The 18,090-nt window shown below is 42.0% G+C and overlaps 1 protein-coding gene across 1 annotated transcript; it reads left to right on the top strand.

Annotated features, from left to right (window-relative positions):
• The first annotated feature begins 3,207 nt into the window (after positions 1 to 3,207).
• Positions 3,208 to 16,942, top strand: OAT (ornithine aminotransferase). The gene is made up of 10 exons (XM_017809246.1): positions 3,208 to 3,327; positions 6,914 to 7,140; positions 8,060 to 8,284; positions 8,410 to 8,505; positions 10,480 to 10,607; positions 12,402 to 12,524; positions 13,194 to 13,322; positions 14,186 to 14,299; positions 15,064 to 15,208; positions 16,122 to 16,942. The coding sequence occupies exons 2-10, from the start codon at positions 6,942 to 6,944 to the stop codon at positions 16,280 to 16,282; spliced, it is 1,320 nt and encodes a 439-aa protein (XP_017664735.1). The 5' UTR covers positions 3,208 to 3,327; positions 6,914 to 6,941; the 3' UTR covers positions 16,283 to 16,942.
• The last annotated feature ends 1,148 nt before the right edge of the window (positions 16,943 to 18,090 follow it).

The raw sequence follows: 18,090 nt of genomic DNA, 5'->3' as shown, positions 1-18,090 counted from the left end.
TGGTGTCAATCTCAGAGAATGGTGCCTCCTCCTTGTACACAATATAGTTTAGTATATTCCCACACTGGGTGATATTTATTCTATATTTTACACAGAAACGGTTTGGTCTGAGAAAAAAATCAACACTAATATTTTAATGGTAATATATCCAACATAATTATGTATAAAACTGAAGAAAAATGAAGCATGTAGCAGTAGCAAAAAGTGTTTTCTGTTTATAGAGTAAAAATTGTCATATGAGAGGGAGCATGTTTTTTTTCTTAACATGAAAACCCCACTCGATGGCACTGAAATATCCTTTTAGAAATCCTCTCACTTTGACTGATAGACTGATTATTCAAATTTTTTAATCACGGCTAAAGGAATTTATGAACCAGAGTATGAAGAATCCAAGGGACATAAAATTCTGACATTAGACAGGATGACTTTTCTTTCTGTTTACTGTACACAATCTACTCTTCACTGTCTGGTTTGCCTTTAAATACTCAAGGCATTAAGTGGGGAAAAAAGGAAACATCTCCCATTTCCCATTTCCCTAGAAACTTTAAAGATCCTTGGCTATTCAGGCTGCCCAATTTGTGGGAGTGACCGTATGAGTGGTGAAAATGATAAAATCAGGGAATTACTTTATCAGTCTGGTTGAAGAAATGCAGAGGGTCTATAGTGTAGTGTAACACATCCAGTGTCTCAGAACTGAAAGTATTATGCTTTCTGATGCAATTTTAGTAAAAAAATAAAGGAAATACAAACCTCCTGCAGGTGACAATCTCGTGTTGAAAATCATTCAGACCCTACACATAGCAGGGTGCCTGGAGGTGACTATGAATGTCTGGATGTGCTTTGAGAAACGTGAGTTTATAACAAACAAAATTATGCATTTTTCCTCTTTACACCAGATCTCACAGAATGGTTCGGGTTGAAAGGGACCTTAAAGATCATCCAGTTCCAACCCTCTGACATGGGCAGGGACACCTTTCACTAGACCAGGTTGCTCCAAGCCCCATCCAGCCTTCCAGGGATGGGGCAGCCACAGCTTCTCTGGGCAACCTGTGCCAGGGCCTCACCACCCTCACAGGGAGGAATTTCTTCCTAATATCTCATCTGTCACTAGGAAGAAATTCTTCCTAATATCTCTGTCAGTTTGAAGGCATTCCCCCTTGTCCTGTCACTGCATTCCCTTGTAAATAGTCTCTCTCCATCTTTCTTGTGGGCTCCCTTCAGGTACTGGAATGCTGTAATTAGGTCACCCCAAAGCCTTCTCTTCTCCAGGCTGCACAATCCCAATTCCTCAGCCTTTCCTCATAGTAGAGATGCTCCACCCCTCTAGTGACCTTGGTGCCTCTTTTGGACTGTCTCCAACATGCCCATGTCTTCCTGTGCTGGGGACCCCAGAGCTGGATGTAGCACTGCAGGTGGGGTCTCACCAGAGTGGAGCAGAGGGGCAGAATGAGCTGGGACCAAGTGTAGTGCTCAAAACAGAGGGGTCACTGCTTATTTTCAGCCTTCAAATTTTAGGGATTTCACAAAAAAATCATAACTTCAATTAAAATAAAGGGGTTTCAATAGCTCCTAGATAATAACTGCCTCTGGATTTAAGAAACTGGGTACAGTACAAATGTGTACTCATTCAACAGCCATGACTCTGAAATGTGTTTTGCAATTTAGCCCCTAAGGCACCACCTTTTGGTGCTTTATGCTCTCCACCCACCTTTGGCAGCAAAGGTAGGGCACTTTGTTGGCAGAATTAGGCTAGTAGGAGACATAAACATATTAGCAAATTGAGCCTAACTCTCTGTGTGTTTATAAAGAGCACAATATTATCTTTTCTCCTCCCAGTCCTCGCTGCATCAAGCTGATTGCACATCAGGGACATTTTTCTCCCAAGGCATAAGCAGTGCTGCTCCCTGACATCCAAGGTTTGGGCAATTTGGTTAGAAGATATGACAAGATTCAGGAACATTTTCAAATGAGGGCTTGTTTAGTGCAGGGAAGATATGCAAATTCTGTGTGTCAACTAGGATATTGTTTTCTTTGTGGAAGAAATAAACTCTTTTCCAGCACGGATAAATTTGTTAGGACAATCTATGAACAAAGAGCAAGAGGCACACAGAATTCATTACTGCTAAGACTGAGGGGTTTTTTTCGCTTGGTGGGGTTTTGTTTTGTTTTGGGTTTTTTTTCCTTCCTGTTGGGGTGGGTAAGAGAAAAAGCAAAATACTCTTGTTGTTCTTCTGTACTCTGCTCTGTGAGACCCCACTTAGAACACTGTGTCAAGCTCTGGGGTCCTCAGCACAGGAAGGACAAGGACCTGTTGGAGTAAGTCCAGAGGAGGCTACAAAGATGATTATGAGGATGGAACACCTCTGCTAGGAGAAGAGGTTGAGAGAATCGGAATTGTTCAGCCTGGAGAAGAAAAGGCTACAGAGAGAACTTAGAACCCCTTCCAGGACGAGACAGGTTACAAAAGAGCTGGAGAGGGATTTTGGACAAGGGCCTGGAGGGACAGGACAAGGGGGAACACCTTCAAACTGAAAGAGTGTATGTTTAGATCAGATATTAGGAGCAATTTCTTTACTGTGAGGGTGGGGAGGCCCTGGCACAGGTTGCCCAGAGAAGCTGTGGCTGCCCCATCCCTGGAAGTGTCCAAGGCCAGGTTGGACGGGGCTTGGAGCAACCTGGGATAGTGGAAGGTGTCCCTGCCCGTGGCAGGGCATGGAACTGGATGATTTGAAAGTCCCTTTCAACCCAATCATTCTACGATTCTCTTATCCCATGGCAGCAACTTACAGCTGCCAGCAGAGTTACCACCACCATCCCAACACAGTTCCCATTTCCTAGTCCCTCTCAGTTTTTACTCAGTGCTCGCCCTTTCCTGCAGCACCTTCCCCGACGGGGCCAAGGGCTGGTGACAGCGACCCGAGGGCACTCGGGCAGGGCCTGGGGGGCTTCACCTCGCCGAGGTTTGTGGGGGTTCCGTGGCCACAAGGACTGTTCCTGTGCTGGTTTTGGCTGAGGTAGAGTTAATTTTCTCCACAGTGGCGAGTGTGTTTCGGACAGTCCCCGGGGGCAATTCGGCAGAGGGGAGCGGAGCCCCCGCTCTGAGGGGCGGGGAGAGCCCCCCCCAACAAGGGCCGGGGGGCGGGGCCGGACGCGGGGGCCGTGGCTGTCAATCATCCGCAGCAGCCAATCGGCGGGCGCAGAGGCGGTGACGTCAGGCGCGGGGCGAGGAGAAGTGACAGAGGCCCGCGGCCGCCGCCTCCTCTTCGCCGCGGGCCCCGGCACCGGCAGCACCTCCGGCAGCACCTCCGGCAGCACCTCCGGCTCCAGGTACGGCCCGCCCGGCCCTCCCTCGGGGGACATTCCCGCCTCCCGCGGCCCGGCAGGCTGCGATCCGGCCCCGTCGCCAAGGCCCCGTAGCGCTCCCGCGGGCGCTGTGTCGGTGCGGGGAGCGGGGGCGGTGACAGCCCCGTCCCTCCGCTGTGCTGTGTCAGGCCCGCGGTGCCGCAGCTTTGCCTCTGCAATGTCTTTGACGTTGGATTTGGCAGGGGGATGGCGAGCGAGATCTCCTGTTTCACTGCTGGGTTTATTGCTTTTTATTTTTTTTTTTCTTTTGCTGGAGAAAAGGAGGCTCGGGGGGGACCTTCTCGCTCTCTGTAACACCCTAACAGGAGGGTGGTCGGGCTCTGCTCCCAGGGAACAAGGGACAGGATGAGAGGAAGCGGCCTCGAGCTGTGCCAGGAGAGGTTTAGGTTGAACATCAGGAGGAATTTCTTCACAGAAAGGATAATTAGACGTTGGGAGGGGCTGCCCAGGGAGGTGGTGGAGTCATCGTCCCTGGAGGTGTTTAAGGAGAGACTGGACGTGGCAATCAACACTGTTCTGGTTGACAAGGTGGTGTTGGGTCATAGGTTGGACTTGATGATCTTGGAGGTCCTTTCCAACCAAACTGATTCTGTGATTCGGGATTGTTCTCTGCCAGTTTAGGTCCTGAGCTGTTCCTGATGTCTGCAAAGGTAGCTTGGCATGTCCACACTGCTGTCCCTCCTGCTTGTCCCCTGGAACGTTCACCCCCTTTCATTCAGCTGGTAAAGGCAGCAGTGTGGCACTGATTCCTCTCTGCTGTATCAACATGACTCTGACTGTTTTTATGTATTTGACAGTATCTGCCATTTACCTTGGTATGTGCTTCAGTGTCTGTCAGGGTTGGGGATGTACAACCATTCAATTTACCTGTGAAATCGCAGGCACTGGCCCCTGTCTGGATATTCTTGCTCAACAGCTGAGCAGAGTTGTTCAAGTTTTCACAACTGTGCTTTGGGTGATTCTTCTTTTCTGATGCAAGACCTTTTCCACTTGGTGTAATTCCCTGGCTTCTGATTCCTGTGCTGCCTGCTTCAGGGCACGATCATATTTCTCACTTCCTCATGGTTGGTAACAAGATTGGGTTTCTTCATTTGGTTTGTTTATTTTTTTTTTCCTTATTTTGCCCCTCATCTTTCCTGAAATTTCTTCATCTTCTCTTATGTATCATCAAAACCAGATTTTTCTCCACCTTTTAACTTCAGATTCGTCTTTAATTCCCAGCTTCACTCAGCCCTACTCCATGTAATCTCCTAAACCTTGGATAAAATGGTGTAGTCTCACTAGCACAGTTTGCAGGACATTTCTATTCATGGAAGGGAAAGCCCTTTTAAAAAATTCTGATTGCTATTTTCCAGCCTCTTTGAAAGAAGTAAAACAAGAACCTCAAACTGGGGATCTGTAATTCTTCATGCAGAAAGGTACCTCTCTGATACAGGGCAGATGAGAGTTTAGTTTCTTTACATCCATTATTTCAGGAATGTCTGGGAAATCTGCAGAAGCTTGTGACAGGATTAGCTGCTCTGCCATGGAGGTGTGCCAGGGGCCAGGCTGTCACAGACCAATTACATTTTAGTACTTAAGCAGGTTGCAATTTTGTGTGGTCAGAATTTTTTCTTGCACAGAGAATTATTTGTCTTTTTTGTTTGCAGAATCTTTGAATAACCATCTTGAAAAGTATTAACACAAATGTCTAATATTTAACAGCTGGAAACATGCCCAGAGCTGTGCAGCTGCTGTTCATCTCCTGCTGGAATGGAGACTATTGACTCTTCCTAAACTCTTGGATTTTGGTAGCTGATTTTAGTAGGTGGAGCAAATAGTCTTTTGGCTTTGGTTAGAAGTGAGGAGCAGCAAAGTAATACCTGAGGAGTTTGCTGAAAGAAATGCCTCTCTGTTCAAGGGGTGATCTTTTCCAAAATAAATTAGGGATAAATCCATGACTTAACACTTCTGTCTCTACAAGGAGCCTGAAATAACAGCACCCTTGTGTAAACCATCCTTGCATTCTCTTGTTGGCATTTAACACCTATATTTTGGTTAGGTTTTACGATATGCTTTGGTTGGGTGCTGCAGCAGTGTCAAGGCTGCTCAGCTCTTCAGTTTGCTGTGGAGTGTGATACAGAGGAGGCTGCATTTCATACTCAGAGTACTTATTGTAATCTGTGATCCTCCTTTGGGGCTTAAACCATTTGGCAGCTTATAAATGTGATGTTCTGCAAGACTAGAAACTTGAGCTTTGAGAGCTCTTGGTGGCTCTCTGCTGTTCCCTGCTGTGAGGAGAGCTTGTTTGGACAGCTTTAAAAGTGCCAACTCACTTTTTCTTCTCTGGGATGTATCTTTGTGTTGTCTGAGGTGCAGGCACAGAGAAGAAATCCAAGTGCATTTGTCTCATGAAACCCTCAGATTATCATGGATGGTAACAGTACAAGGTTGTATGTTCAGGGAAAATTGCTGAGTTTACTAAGAAAATAGAGAGTGCTCTAATAATCATTAATATCTGACATATGATTACTTTCCATCTGTTTTTTGATCACAGAATCCCAGAATGGTTTGGGTTGGAAGGGACCTCAAAGCTCATCTTGTTCCAACCCCCCAGCCATGGGCAGGGACACCTTCCACCATCTCAGGTTGCTCCAAGCCCCGTCCAACCTGGCCTTGGCCCTTCCAGGGATGGGGCAGCCACAGCTTCTCTGGGCAACCTGTGCCAGGGCCTCCCCACCCTCACAATAAAGAATTTCTTCCCAATATCTCATCTGAATGGACCCTCCTTCAGCTTAAGTCCATTCCCCCTTGTCCTGTCCCTCCAGGCCTTTGTCCAAAGTCCCTTTCCAGTTCTCTTGGAGCCCCTGTAGGCACTGGAAAGGGCTCTAAGATCTCCCCAAAACCTTCTCCTCTCTGGGCTAAACAGAATGATGGTCTTAAAAAAGTATTAACACTGAGTGCTTTATATAGTTGGCAGCATTTTAAAATCCAGAATGCAACATTTTAAAATCCAGAATGCAATTTATGTAAAAAGTTACAGATTTTGCTTCTTAAAGCTGATCTCAGTTAAAACTAATCAATCTTTTATCACATTTGTTAATATTATCAGCTAAAGGTGATTTGTGTCCGGTGCTTCTTCCCAGTATTGTATTATTTACTTTCTAATTTTGTGACAAGGTTGGTCTTACAGTAGTCTTTGGCAGAAAAAAGGCATTTCAGTAGAAAAAGAAGTTTGATGAACTTAACTTTCTTACTGTAGTTTATATTAGTAAACCCAAATTAAGGCACAGTGAAAAAAGAGCTCTTACAGGAAAAATGGTGTAACCAGTTCATAGACTCGGTGAGTCACACAGCTTAGTTCTCTTTCTGTTTCTGTGAGTGTACATTAAAATAGAAAGAAAATACTAGTTTGGACTTAATCCCACGTTAATTTATACTTCACATAAGCTTTCTTGCTTGAGTTGCAAAAGAGTTGGGAAACCCGTAATCCTGGCAGTAAAACCCCTTCAGTCACATCCGAAGCGTCGTTAGTGCTAATTATTAACTGTCTTTATTTTTCCCCCCTCAGATCTATATCAGAATACCTGAGGTCCATCATGTTTTCCAAGCTGAGCCGCCCCCAGAGCGTTGCTGTTCTCTCTCGAGGTCTCCACGCATCACTGAGTTCTGCTGCCTCAGTTGCTCCCAAAAAAACCGTTCAAAGGCCCGTCTCCTCTGAGTCGATCTATGAACGTGAGGCTAAATATGGTGCCCACAACTATCACCCGCTGCCTGTTGCTCTGGAAAGAGGGAAAGGTATTTTATTTAGGTTTCCCTGAGTGTTGTGGAGGAGATGTGTCTGTGCAGGTGGGATGGGATCAGTTTCTGAACCTTTGTTGGGTATTTTTTTAGGGTGGAATTGTGATAGTCGGTGAAATAAAGACAGCTAATTGTTGGTTAGAGAGCTGGATCATTATGCATGAAGCCATCTGATAAAATGGTGATGTCTCTAAAATATTTTATCTAAATAAAGGTCAAAGTTCCGATAATCTCCAGAATAATTCAGCAGGAAAATTGTCAAGCAACTTTGTTTCTTCTTTTGCCTTGTTTGGGGAGGTTTAATGTTAATGTGAACATGAAAAGGTGCATTGGAACCCTATTTAAGTCCTTGTGTACTGTTCCTGTATTATTGCTTAATTTAAATTTACTCTGGTCTTTAATTATGTTTAAGGGGCTTTTTTGTCCTGTGAGTTTATGTTAAAATGCTATCAGCATAGTGATCCAATAGTTTCTCTTTTTCAGGGCACGTTTTGACAGCTCAGAGCCTTCAGCCTCTTGAGTTTTGAGATTATTTGGGTTCTGTTGATTTTGTTCTTTATTTTATGACCTCCAGTTAATTCTCTTGTAGAAGTTTTCTTCTCTATCTACCTTTTAGTGCCTAAAACAGAGACTTGGAGGGGAGGTAATAGTGTGATATTACTAACTCCATGGAATGGCAGCTTTATATTGGAAATGCTTCTTTTTTCGTTTCCTTATTTATACTGTACTAGTTTTGTTGCTCGTGATCTCCTTGTCAAATGATTATTTTCTAGAGGCCCTTTCAGGAGTGCCCTCAGGGATAGAGAGAATACCATTTAAATTGGCCAGGTTGTGTTGTAACCCTTAGTTTATACCATTTAGTATTATCTCATGTCATCTTTTATTTTGTGTATTGACCATATGTTTGTTTTCCCAGGTGTTTATGTGTGGGATGTTGAAGGTAGAAAGTACTTTGACTTTCTGAGTGCTTACAGTGCAGTTAATCAAGGTCACTGTCACCCAAAAATCGTGGATGCTCTGAAAGCTCAGTCTGAAAAACTAACCCTGACATCCAGGGCATTCTACAACGATGTACTTGGTGAATATGAGGAGCTCGTCACCAAAATGTTCAATTACAACAAAGTTCTTCCAATGAACACAGGTGAAGAAATGATTTCATTTCCATTTTATTTCTTGTCTGTGAGATTCAGCAGCTGTGTAACACTTGGTACTGCATTGATGGCCTCTCATGTACAGGAGTGATCATGGTGCTGCTTTGTGTTTCAGGAGTGGAAGCTGGAGAAACTGCCTGTAAACTGGCTCGGAAATGGGCATATACTGTGAAAGGAGTCCCAAAATACAAAGCTAAAATTATTTTTGCAGGTATGTAAAGTGTTAAAAGCTGATCAACCTCCTTAAAACTCTGTGTTATGAGTTGAGGCATTGAGGAGGAAGAGAGCTCTGGACACTGGATTGTTGAGAGGCAGCCTGAAGTCACGTGGAAAGTACACTCAGTCCTCCACGCTCTTTTAACCACTTGAAGCTTAGTATCTTTTTATTCTTAACTGCTTGTCTTTTGTATAACTTTTTTGTGAAATCACTCCTCAAATTGCTGCCGTGCCTCTCATAGGTTGCACAGTAGGGTTAAACCTGCTTCCCTCTTAGGCTTCACCCTACCAGTGGTTTTCTTTGCATCCTTGAAGTCTTCCAGAGATTGACATTAACCCAGTAAAGCCATATTGGAGTCTTGATCATATAATGAAAGTAAAAGCAGTATTGCTGAAGTAAATATTGGGCCCTGATTCTCTATTGAAATAGTTCCTCCCTTTACCTGCCTGCTCTACTTGGCTCCATAACAGGGAGAAGTTACCTGCCCCTGAAGAGACTGTCGTGCTTAGCTAAATAAAAAAGTGGAAAAAAACCCATATATAATAAGAAAATCTGATATATATATATATATATATATATATATATATATATAGTGTTCTTTGGTTATAGATAAAATATTCTCGTCAATGCTAATGTTGTTCAATGATTCTGTATTTTATTAAACCTTTCAGAACAAAGCTTACTACTTAAATATTGACCTTTTTCCCTGAGGTTGCTACAGCTGCAAATACTAGTTTTAACTTCTGGTACATATAGTACTTGAACCATAAGTGCCATTAGGCAGCATTTGTAAATTACAATTCATAGTTGAAAATTGCATTATGTTTTCTGGGACTGAATAGAGATTTTTTTAAAATTTCTTCTGGGAGTTCTTTGAACAAATGTACTTCTCCTTCCTTTTCTTCTGCATATATTTTATTTTGCTCTTCAGACAATTTACTTATAGTAAGTGCTTCTCATCTTGATAAAGTGGATACTCCCTCCATTTTGGCAGGAAAAAGAACTCTCTTGGGTAGCTAAGGGGAAGCCTTTGAACATCAGTTTAGAGAACTCAGCATGGATTCTGTGCTGGGTAGTGAGGCACTGTGGAGACTGGAGCATCCAGGTGGAGACAGGCTGCCTTCAGCACATCCACTGCTCTGCTTCCTGGGCTTTGGGGTTACAGGGAATTGCTCTCACATAACCTTGGGGTGACAGGTTGTGCTGGGGGACAGGGTGTGGTGCTCAGTGTAGTGCTGTTTATGGGGTTACCTGCAGAGTGGAAACATCCTCTGCCCCAGGATCACACTTACACAAAGGAATTGGTGGGGGAGGAGAAAGCTCATTATGCTGTGAAGATGTTGAACCCTTAATCTTCCTTATTCTTATTAAACACCTTATTAATTATCTGAGAGTCTGTTGATTTCACTGAACTATTAAAATGAAGATATTACTGACTTAGTGACAGTTGGTTCCTGAACATTTTAACTGATGTTTCTAAATAAACTAGTGCAACATCACAACATTTTTACATATATAAGTGGGTTTTTCTTGGCCTTTGAAATGCACAGAGTGTATTTTCTGATTTAGGCTTAGTGGCAGCTTTATTTTTAGGACTTAAATTAGGAACGGTGTTCATTTGCCCCGCTATATTTAATATTTACATAAAAGCTGAACATCTTCCTTAAAAAGATGTTCTCTGACTTATTTTCAATTTTTCAGACTACTAACAAAATTTAAGGAAATTATTTTGAATAAACTTGCCAGGTCTTAGAGCATAATTTTATTTTGCTTTTTGATATGTTCTTTTGATATAGCAACACGGTATATTTATGACATCAATACAAAATGCTAACAATTAGAAGAAGGATGATAATATGCTGATGTTAGATAACTTAAAATGCATTAACAAATGGAAAGTATGATGTCCTTTAAACTGTTCTGGCTCTTGGTCAGTTTTGTAACAATCCCACTCTCTTTTTTTTTCAGCTGGCAACTTCTGGGGCAGAACAATGTCTGCCATCTCCAGCTCTACTGACCCATCCAGCTATGATGGATTTGGGCCCTTCATGCCAGGTTTTGAAGTGATCCCATACAATGACCTCCCAGCTCTTGAGGTATTTGACAATTTTATCATTTTGCAATGTCTGTTTCGTAAATAACAAAGCAAATCAGAAACTTATCCCTTTGACACTAAGATAGATACATGTATCTAGATTTATTTAAGAAATATGTATGTTATTGATGTGCATAGGAAATGTGTGTAAATTCTGCTTTGGTTTTGATTTTCAGTTTTGCTTTAGGATGTAAAAGAAAAACCACATGATCTGTTTTCTCTCACATCTCACTAAGATATTCAAGGTACAAATGAAGACCAACAGATAAACCATAATGGAATTCAGATCCATCCATAGCTTACATTCCAAAAGTCAGGACTTGATTTCTGAAACTAATACCTTTAGCTACTTTTCTCAGAAATGCTGTGCATTCTTCAATGACTAGATAACTGAAAGAGAATAGGTTTAGATGGGATATTGGGAAGGAATTCTTCCCTGTGAGGGTGGTGAGGCCCTGGCACAGGTTGCCCAGAGAAGCTGTGGCTGCCCCATCCCTGGCAGTGTCCAAGGCCAGGTTGGACAGGGCTTGGAGCAACCTGGTCTAGTGGAAGGTGTCCCTGCCCATGGCTGGGAAGTTGGAAGTAGATGGGCTTTAAAGGGCCTTCCCATCCAAACCATTCTGTGCTTGTATGACTGGAATTCACACAGTTGAAAATAAGTATTTCCATTTCACAGCATCCTTAAAACCGTGCTAGGCTGGTGTTTCACTTAACTACTGAAATGCCAGGGATTCTGCATTTCCCTGGGTTTCCTGAGTTTTGTCCTGTCAAGCTGTTGGAGAAGGTTGACCTTGATTTATCTAAAATTTTCCACCTTCATAATGTGGGTTTATATATTAAAGGGTATATTGGGCTTGGTGGCAGCCACGGGGTGCTGGAACTGGGACCTGGGAGGCAAGAGAGTTCCAGCCAAATACAGATAGTCCTGAAGGGCTTGGAATGTTGGCATTGCCACTTTTGTCACAGAATCACAGAATGTTTTGGATTGGAAGGGATCTTAAAGATGGTCTTTTTCCAATCTGTTACCTGGGTACATCATCTCCGTGAGCAAAAAAGTTTCGTTGGTTCTGCTTTGTACAAGGAGTTGGGCTGTGGAGATTGGAGTGATTGTAGGACAGAGTTGATTGTCTCCTTAGAGTTTGGTTAGGATAAAAACAAAGGTCTCTCAGTGTTTTAGTTGCAGTGTGGAAAAGCTTGCTCAGGTTTGAACCTACATCAGGGTGCCCATTTGAAAGGCCTGTAAGTATTTAATGGCTTCCTTAGAGCTGAATCCATTCTGTTTATGGGGCCATACTGAGAAAAGCTGTAGTAAATTCATGCTGAGAATCATTACATCTCTCATGTCTCGTGGACTTCTAAACCTTTTTGAACTTGATAGTGCAAGAATGTACCTGTGGACTTTGCTCTAAGGTAAAATTGTTCTGGAGAGGCTCCATTCTTTTTTGTTTGAGGGGAGAGTTGAGCAATTGTTTGTCTTGTATAGGGTCATGCAAAACTGAGTGTATTTCTGAGGTAATTTATGGACTGACCTGATAATCTGCTTATCTGAGTCTGCAATTTTTAAGGTTTGTACCTTCCCAAGTGAGGACAGCAGCTCATTTTGCAAGGCAAATAGTGACATTGTGTTGGAACCGAAATGGCACTCAGGGATAACTGCTTGACATAAATGCCATTATCGTGCCTTAAGGAAAAACACTGGGGCTAGGATTAGGTTCTGCTACATGTATTTTCCAAATTTGACCTGAGTAAAGGCTTTTTCTTTTTGTCTTTCCCACCCATATGTCCATTTTTACAGCGGGCCCTTCAAGATCCCAACGTGGCAGCTTTCATGGTTGAACCAATTCAAGGGGAAGCAGGTGTGGTTGTTCCTGACAAGGGTTATCTCACAGGAGTGAGGGACCTCTGCACAAAACACAATGTAAGGAATTCACTGTAATAACGTGGTTTAAACATTGCTGTGTTTACTGCTGTATCTTGTAAGGTCATCCTTATATACTGGGTGTAGGACTTCATATATGATTTAATAATCTCCTTTTATTTCAGTGGAATAGGGCAGGGATACTTCTTGTATTTCCTGCTAATACCTTACCAGAAAGTACTTCTTAGCAATGCACATTTTTCACTATTTCATGCCACTGTCACTGGTTTAAGTTACTGATGAATGTTCTTGAACTGCATTTATTTTAAATTAATTTAGCTTTTAATTTCTTTCTCACATTCTAAGTTTCTTGGGACCAAAGCAAATTACTGCAGTAATTAATAATTACCATGGCTATTAGGGGCCCTTGTTGGTGGAGTGCATAAGTGCCAAGAATTTGTAACAGTAGTGGGTCACAGAGTGAAACACTAAAGAAAATGGTTATCAGTGATCTCTGGTTTAAAAATCAGTGGTCTCTATTCCAACAGAATTCAGTCTTAATTTGCAAGTGCTAGTCATAATTCAGAGGAAGGTATTGACATATTATTAATAAAGTTGTCTTTATTATTGTTGTGATACCTCAAAAAAAGAGAGCTGTATTGTTTGAACTGAGTTAGGGATGGGAGTGAAACTCATTGTCTGATCTCTGCTCTTTTTGTCTCTCTGAAGGTTCTGTTTATTGCTGATGAAATACAGACTGGTTTAGCCAGAACAGGGAAAATGCTGGCTGTTGACCACGAAAATGTGAGACCTGATATAATTCTTCTTGGAAAGGCCCTTTCTGGTGGCTTATATCCTGTGAGTAACAAAGAAATACCAAGAATCTGAAATAATATCAAATTATTCAAACATTTGTTGAATAATGATTTTTTTAGTCATTAACACTGAAAATCTACCAGTTGGAAGAACAATAACTCTGATGTTTGTTGTGCTTGGAATTTGTTGTTTACAAGATTAGCTATGATTTATGACCAGACAGCCCAGCCTGTGAGAGATACATAATAAAACAGTGGAATACCTAATACTACCTTTTTAGCTGAAATGGCTGTTTTTCTGTCAGGAAAATAAGTGTCCAGTAGTCAGCTTTTCCTTATGGAATTTCTGGTTAGTCTTTTTTACTCTCTCTGGAGAGTAAGTTTATCACAGTCTTGCTGTGATTAGTTTCTAGATGAATTCTGTAGAGGATAAAATACTAATATATGTTAAAACACACGTTATGGAGCTGTTTTGGAACAACTGGCATGATTTCATGTGTTTGGCATGTCTGCATGACTGATTTTATCCTCTTGGAGTGACTTAAATTCCTGCTGATTAGGCTGGAAATTACAACATGCCTTGAACTATTTTGGCTGATTGAAGGTATTTCTGAGTTGTTAAACCAAGTGTTGAAGCTTAAGGTCTTGAAATAATATTCAGTTTGGAGAAATGCCTCTCTGCTGTAGTTGGGAGTTACATGTTACCACTATATCTAAGTGTATTTAAGGGATTAATTAGGGGATTGCCAGATCTTCTCTCCTGTATACAGAACTGGGAATGTAAATGTAATTTATTACCGTAGGCTAAAAATTTCCCGAGCCCTGAGGAAAAGTTTGCTTCAGAGATATTAAAGTTGAGTGTTTTAAATATGTCTGTAAGTGAATTTGCTGACCTCCCCATTTTAGGTCTCAGCTGTACTGTGTGATGATGAAATCATGCTGACCATTAAGCCCGGTGAACATGGATCTACATATGGAGGAAATCCATTGGCTTGCCGTGTAGCAATGGCAGCACTGGAGGTTTGTGTGTCCTGATAAAGCTTTGGAATCCAAAGAAAAAAGTGTGTCACACTGACATGATCTTTGGTTAAATAAATGATATTATTTCTTATGCTGGGAGTATCAATCCAGCTTTAAGTACAAATGGAAAATTGGCAGTGGTTATCTGCACAGATCACAAAACAAATTCTAAAGTTTTTGTTGGAAGTGTGTCCTAATTCCTGTGTTCTTATGGTCTTAATGTCTTAAATGTCAAAATAAAATTTATATAGAGGGAGTTTCAAGGGACTTATGTAAATTTGGTCAAATAGCTTCACTAAGTTCATGAAGACACTTTGAAATTGGATTATATTGGATATACCAGCAGAGGCTGCTCTGTGAGCCTGATAAAATGTGTGTGCTACTGGAGCTCAAACAGAAGCTAAAATTTGTCCAGAGTGTGTAGTTTAATTATTCTGTGACTGCCTAATTGACTACATGGGATGCAGGTCACTCAGAAAGCCTCATCAGATCTGGAGAGATTAAGAATCTTTAGAGCTTTACTGTTGACTTGCAAATAACTGCAAATGGCAGTTTTGAACAAAATTTCAAAAATATTATTGTTTCTTGTAAAAATGAATGAGTAAAGGCTTGATACCAATCTGCTGGGATATGCAGCCTTTGCAGTGACACTCTGGCTGCAACAGCTTTTGTATCTCAGTAGCTGTAATGTCATTTACCCTTCCAGCATGGTACATAAAACAAATGTGGTGCCCTTCAGCTGACTAGATCTGACTTCCCTTTAGGTAATTGAAGATGAAAACTTGGCAAAAAATGCAGAAATAATGGGTAACCTACTAAGAAATGAGCTCATGAAGACGCCGTCCAACATTGTAACTGCTGTGAGAGGAAGGGGGCTGTTAAATGCAATTGTAATCCGGGAAACCAAAGGTGAGGAAATACAGTCAACTGCACCATCACAGCATGAAAAAGTACTTTTCAGCTTAAGTTGTAGGTGGGAGATGGTATATAGGCATCATGTTTGTGTTCAGATCTTGGCTATAGTACTGTAGTACCTACCGAAAATTTATTCAAGTGTGTGCTGTTAAAAGTAAGTGGTTTTAATTAAGGCTGAACAATTTTTTAAAAATCATTTGAATTCTTTTATGATTTGATAATGTTCAAACCTGATGGTGAATCTACCTCTCAACAAATACCCTTTTGTCTCCTCCTTGGAAGAAAACTGGCCACATTTGGAACACTAGTTTTTACCAGATTATGGAAGGATTGGCCGAGGTTGGTTTCTTTCAGGATGGTTAGAATAGTACAATGAATATGGGAGGGTACAAGGAAGAAAAAAGTTAATGACTGAGAGTGTGTTTCTAGGGATTAACACCTCGAATTATATCAGAAAACTGGATATCAAGGCTCTTTATCAAGGGATAAAGTGCTGTAAGGAGTTGGTGTAATTTTCTAAGACGTGCACATGACGCACTGAAATCCAGGTTGCACAAATGTGACTTTGTCCCAAGTCCTGTCCAGATGTTCCTTTACCTCCCCTTTTCATGGCTCCTCTTTTTAAATGTATTGCTCCATCTAGACAAGCACTGAGCTGTGAAGGGGCCAGAACTCTCTGTGTGTTGGAGGCAGACCTGTGAGACAAATCCCAGAACTTTGCAGCAGTTCTGCTCAGTGCAGATTCCGGGGAGCTGCTCCGAGTGACTCCATCTGTGAACACACTCCATCTCGCTGCTGGATGGCAAACACAGAGTCTGGCCCCACACACCATGTGCTGCAGTTGTGACACTTGTTCTGCTGTGGTGTAAATGCCCTCAGTGTCCTGTTCTCTCTGCTGTCGTTGCAGACTACGATGCCTGGAAGGTGTGTTTGCGGCTCCGCGATAACGGACTCCTGGCCAAGCCCACTCATGGGGACATCATCCGTCTGGCACCACCACTGGTGATTAAGGAGGATGAAATCAGAGAGTGCATCGAAATAATTCACAAGACCATCCTGTCTTTCTGAAAACCGTGGCTTTTACAGTCTGTCTGCTGACTGCTCCGAGGTGCTGTGCTGAAATATGTGCGATGAAGGCCTGCTCTTGAAGCAATCATCTCTCGTTCCTTTTATCTAAGAGGACTTGTAGCTGTATCTTTAAATTATAGTGGCTCAATAAAGAAAATACAGAATGATTTTAAAGAGTTTCCAGTCTTGGAATACTTGGAAATAAAGTGGTGAGGCACTGTTCATCTGCTACTGAACAGTCGAGTCAGAATGTTTGAGGGGAGGTATCTGTAGAAATGTGCTTAATTGCTGAAAGTCCTGGCCACAGTTTAAATTGTGATTTATATCTATATTTTACTAAGGGTTGTCTTGCACTCTCATGTCACTCTCCAAAAACATTTGGCATTTTTGCCCCCCCGGCGAGATGTCTGTAGGAAGGAAGCACTTGTCATTATGGATGAAATTTGTGTTTCTCATTTGTAGCTTGAAAAAAAATTCTAATGCTGAAGGTTTGACAAACTGGGTGTTATGCTGGTGAACTTGAGAAGCATCGAGCTGTGTTGTGTGTGTACAATATTTTGATTGTATGACAAGAGATGCTGTTTTCAAGCCTGGCCTCAGTGTTCGGCTTTGCAATCTTGTAAAATAAATCTGAGCATATATATCTGTTTTTACTGTTACAAAACTTTCTAGAATTGGGATGTTTATATTAAAACATGCTTTGCATTAAAAAAAAAAGTTAACATGCAACTAAGATACTCAGTCTATTCAAAAAGCACAAAGCTTATAGAAACTTAGAGTTTTTAATACTTAGCTGGTTTTAGCTGAGACTAAACCCTGATTAATCACTGTTAGTGCAAAATGTTCCCTTTGCTGAGCATAGGGGTTAAATACAGTCACATGTTCATAATGGGAAGTGGTAAATAATCCCTTGGTGTTTTAAAGGCAGCTTAGTTCATGGAAGTGAACCAAACTGCTGGTTGGCTCTCAGAACCATTTACCCTCCCCTTGGTTTGGGTGAGACAGAATGATTAGTCATCTGTGGGTGAGGGAAGACTGATTTCCATTTGGAAAAGCCTCATTGTTGCAAGGGGTAATGTGTCACTGGGACTGTTATTCTTGGGAATAAGAAAGAAATGCAGCAGGGTGTTGCTGAGGAAGTTTGACATTTCTGAGAGCTGTGCTTATGGAACCTGATTGGGAAGGAGGGAAATAACTGAAGGAAACCACGGTGTAAACAGCATTTGGTCTCTGAAAGGACTCCAGCAAAAGGTAAACACCCAAAATCCTTGGCAGCCCAGAAGTTTACTTTTTTAGAGTAACAGGGCTGGCAAGGATGAAGGAGATGATCAGGTCTGTTCCCCTGCCCCAGTTACAGCTCTGTCAGTGTTTGCCTGATTGCCTGAAAGGGCTGGAGGGCAGAAGACTTCACTGTGTGTTTTAGTGCTTCCCTGCCCTTAGTGGCAGCAAGTCTCCTACCACATCTGTCTGTTTTGCTGCCCATTACGGTGTCCCTAAGGCCACAGAGAACAGGTTATTTTATTTTCCTTCCATGCAACAGCCTCTTACGTACCTAAAGTCTGTTACTGTTCTTGTTTCAGTCCTTGCTCCTTCTCTGATTAAAATTCTGAGTATTTCCTGAGAGACAATGTTTTCTAGAGCCCTTGCTGTGCTATTCCTGCAATTCCCTGCTCTGCTGTGCCCTCAAAAATGCTGGGTAGAGCCAGACTAGTTCACATGGCTTGGATGGAGTACTGTGGTTTATGCCCCAGTATTGTGGGTTTTATTTTTTTTGTGCAAACTGCTTTGAAGAACAGCTTTGAAGCTGT

Source organism: Lepidothrix coronata, unplaced genomic scaffold, assembly GCF_001604755.1.
Source record: "Lepidothrix coronata isolate B3197 unplaced genomic scaffold, Lepidothrix_coronata-1.0 Scaffold25, whole genome shotgun sequence".
Taxonomy (NCBI): domain Eukaryota; kingdom Metazoa; phylum Chordata; class Aves; order Passeriformes; family Pipridae; genus Lepidothrix; species Lepidothrix coronata.
The sequence above is the reverse complement of the archived record's forward strand: the minus strand, read 5'-3'. Positions and strand labels throughout refer to the sequence as shown.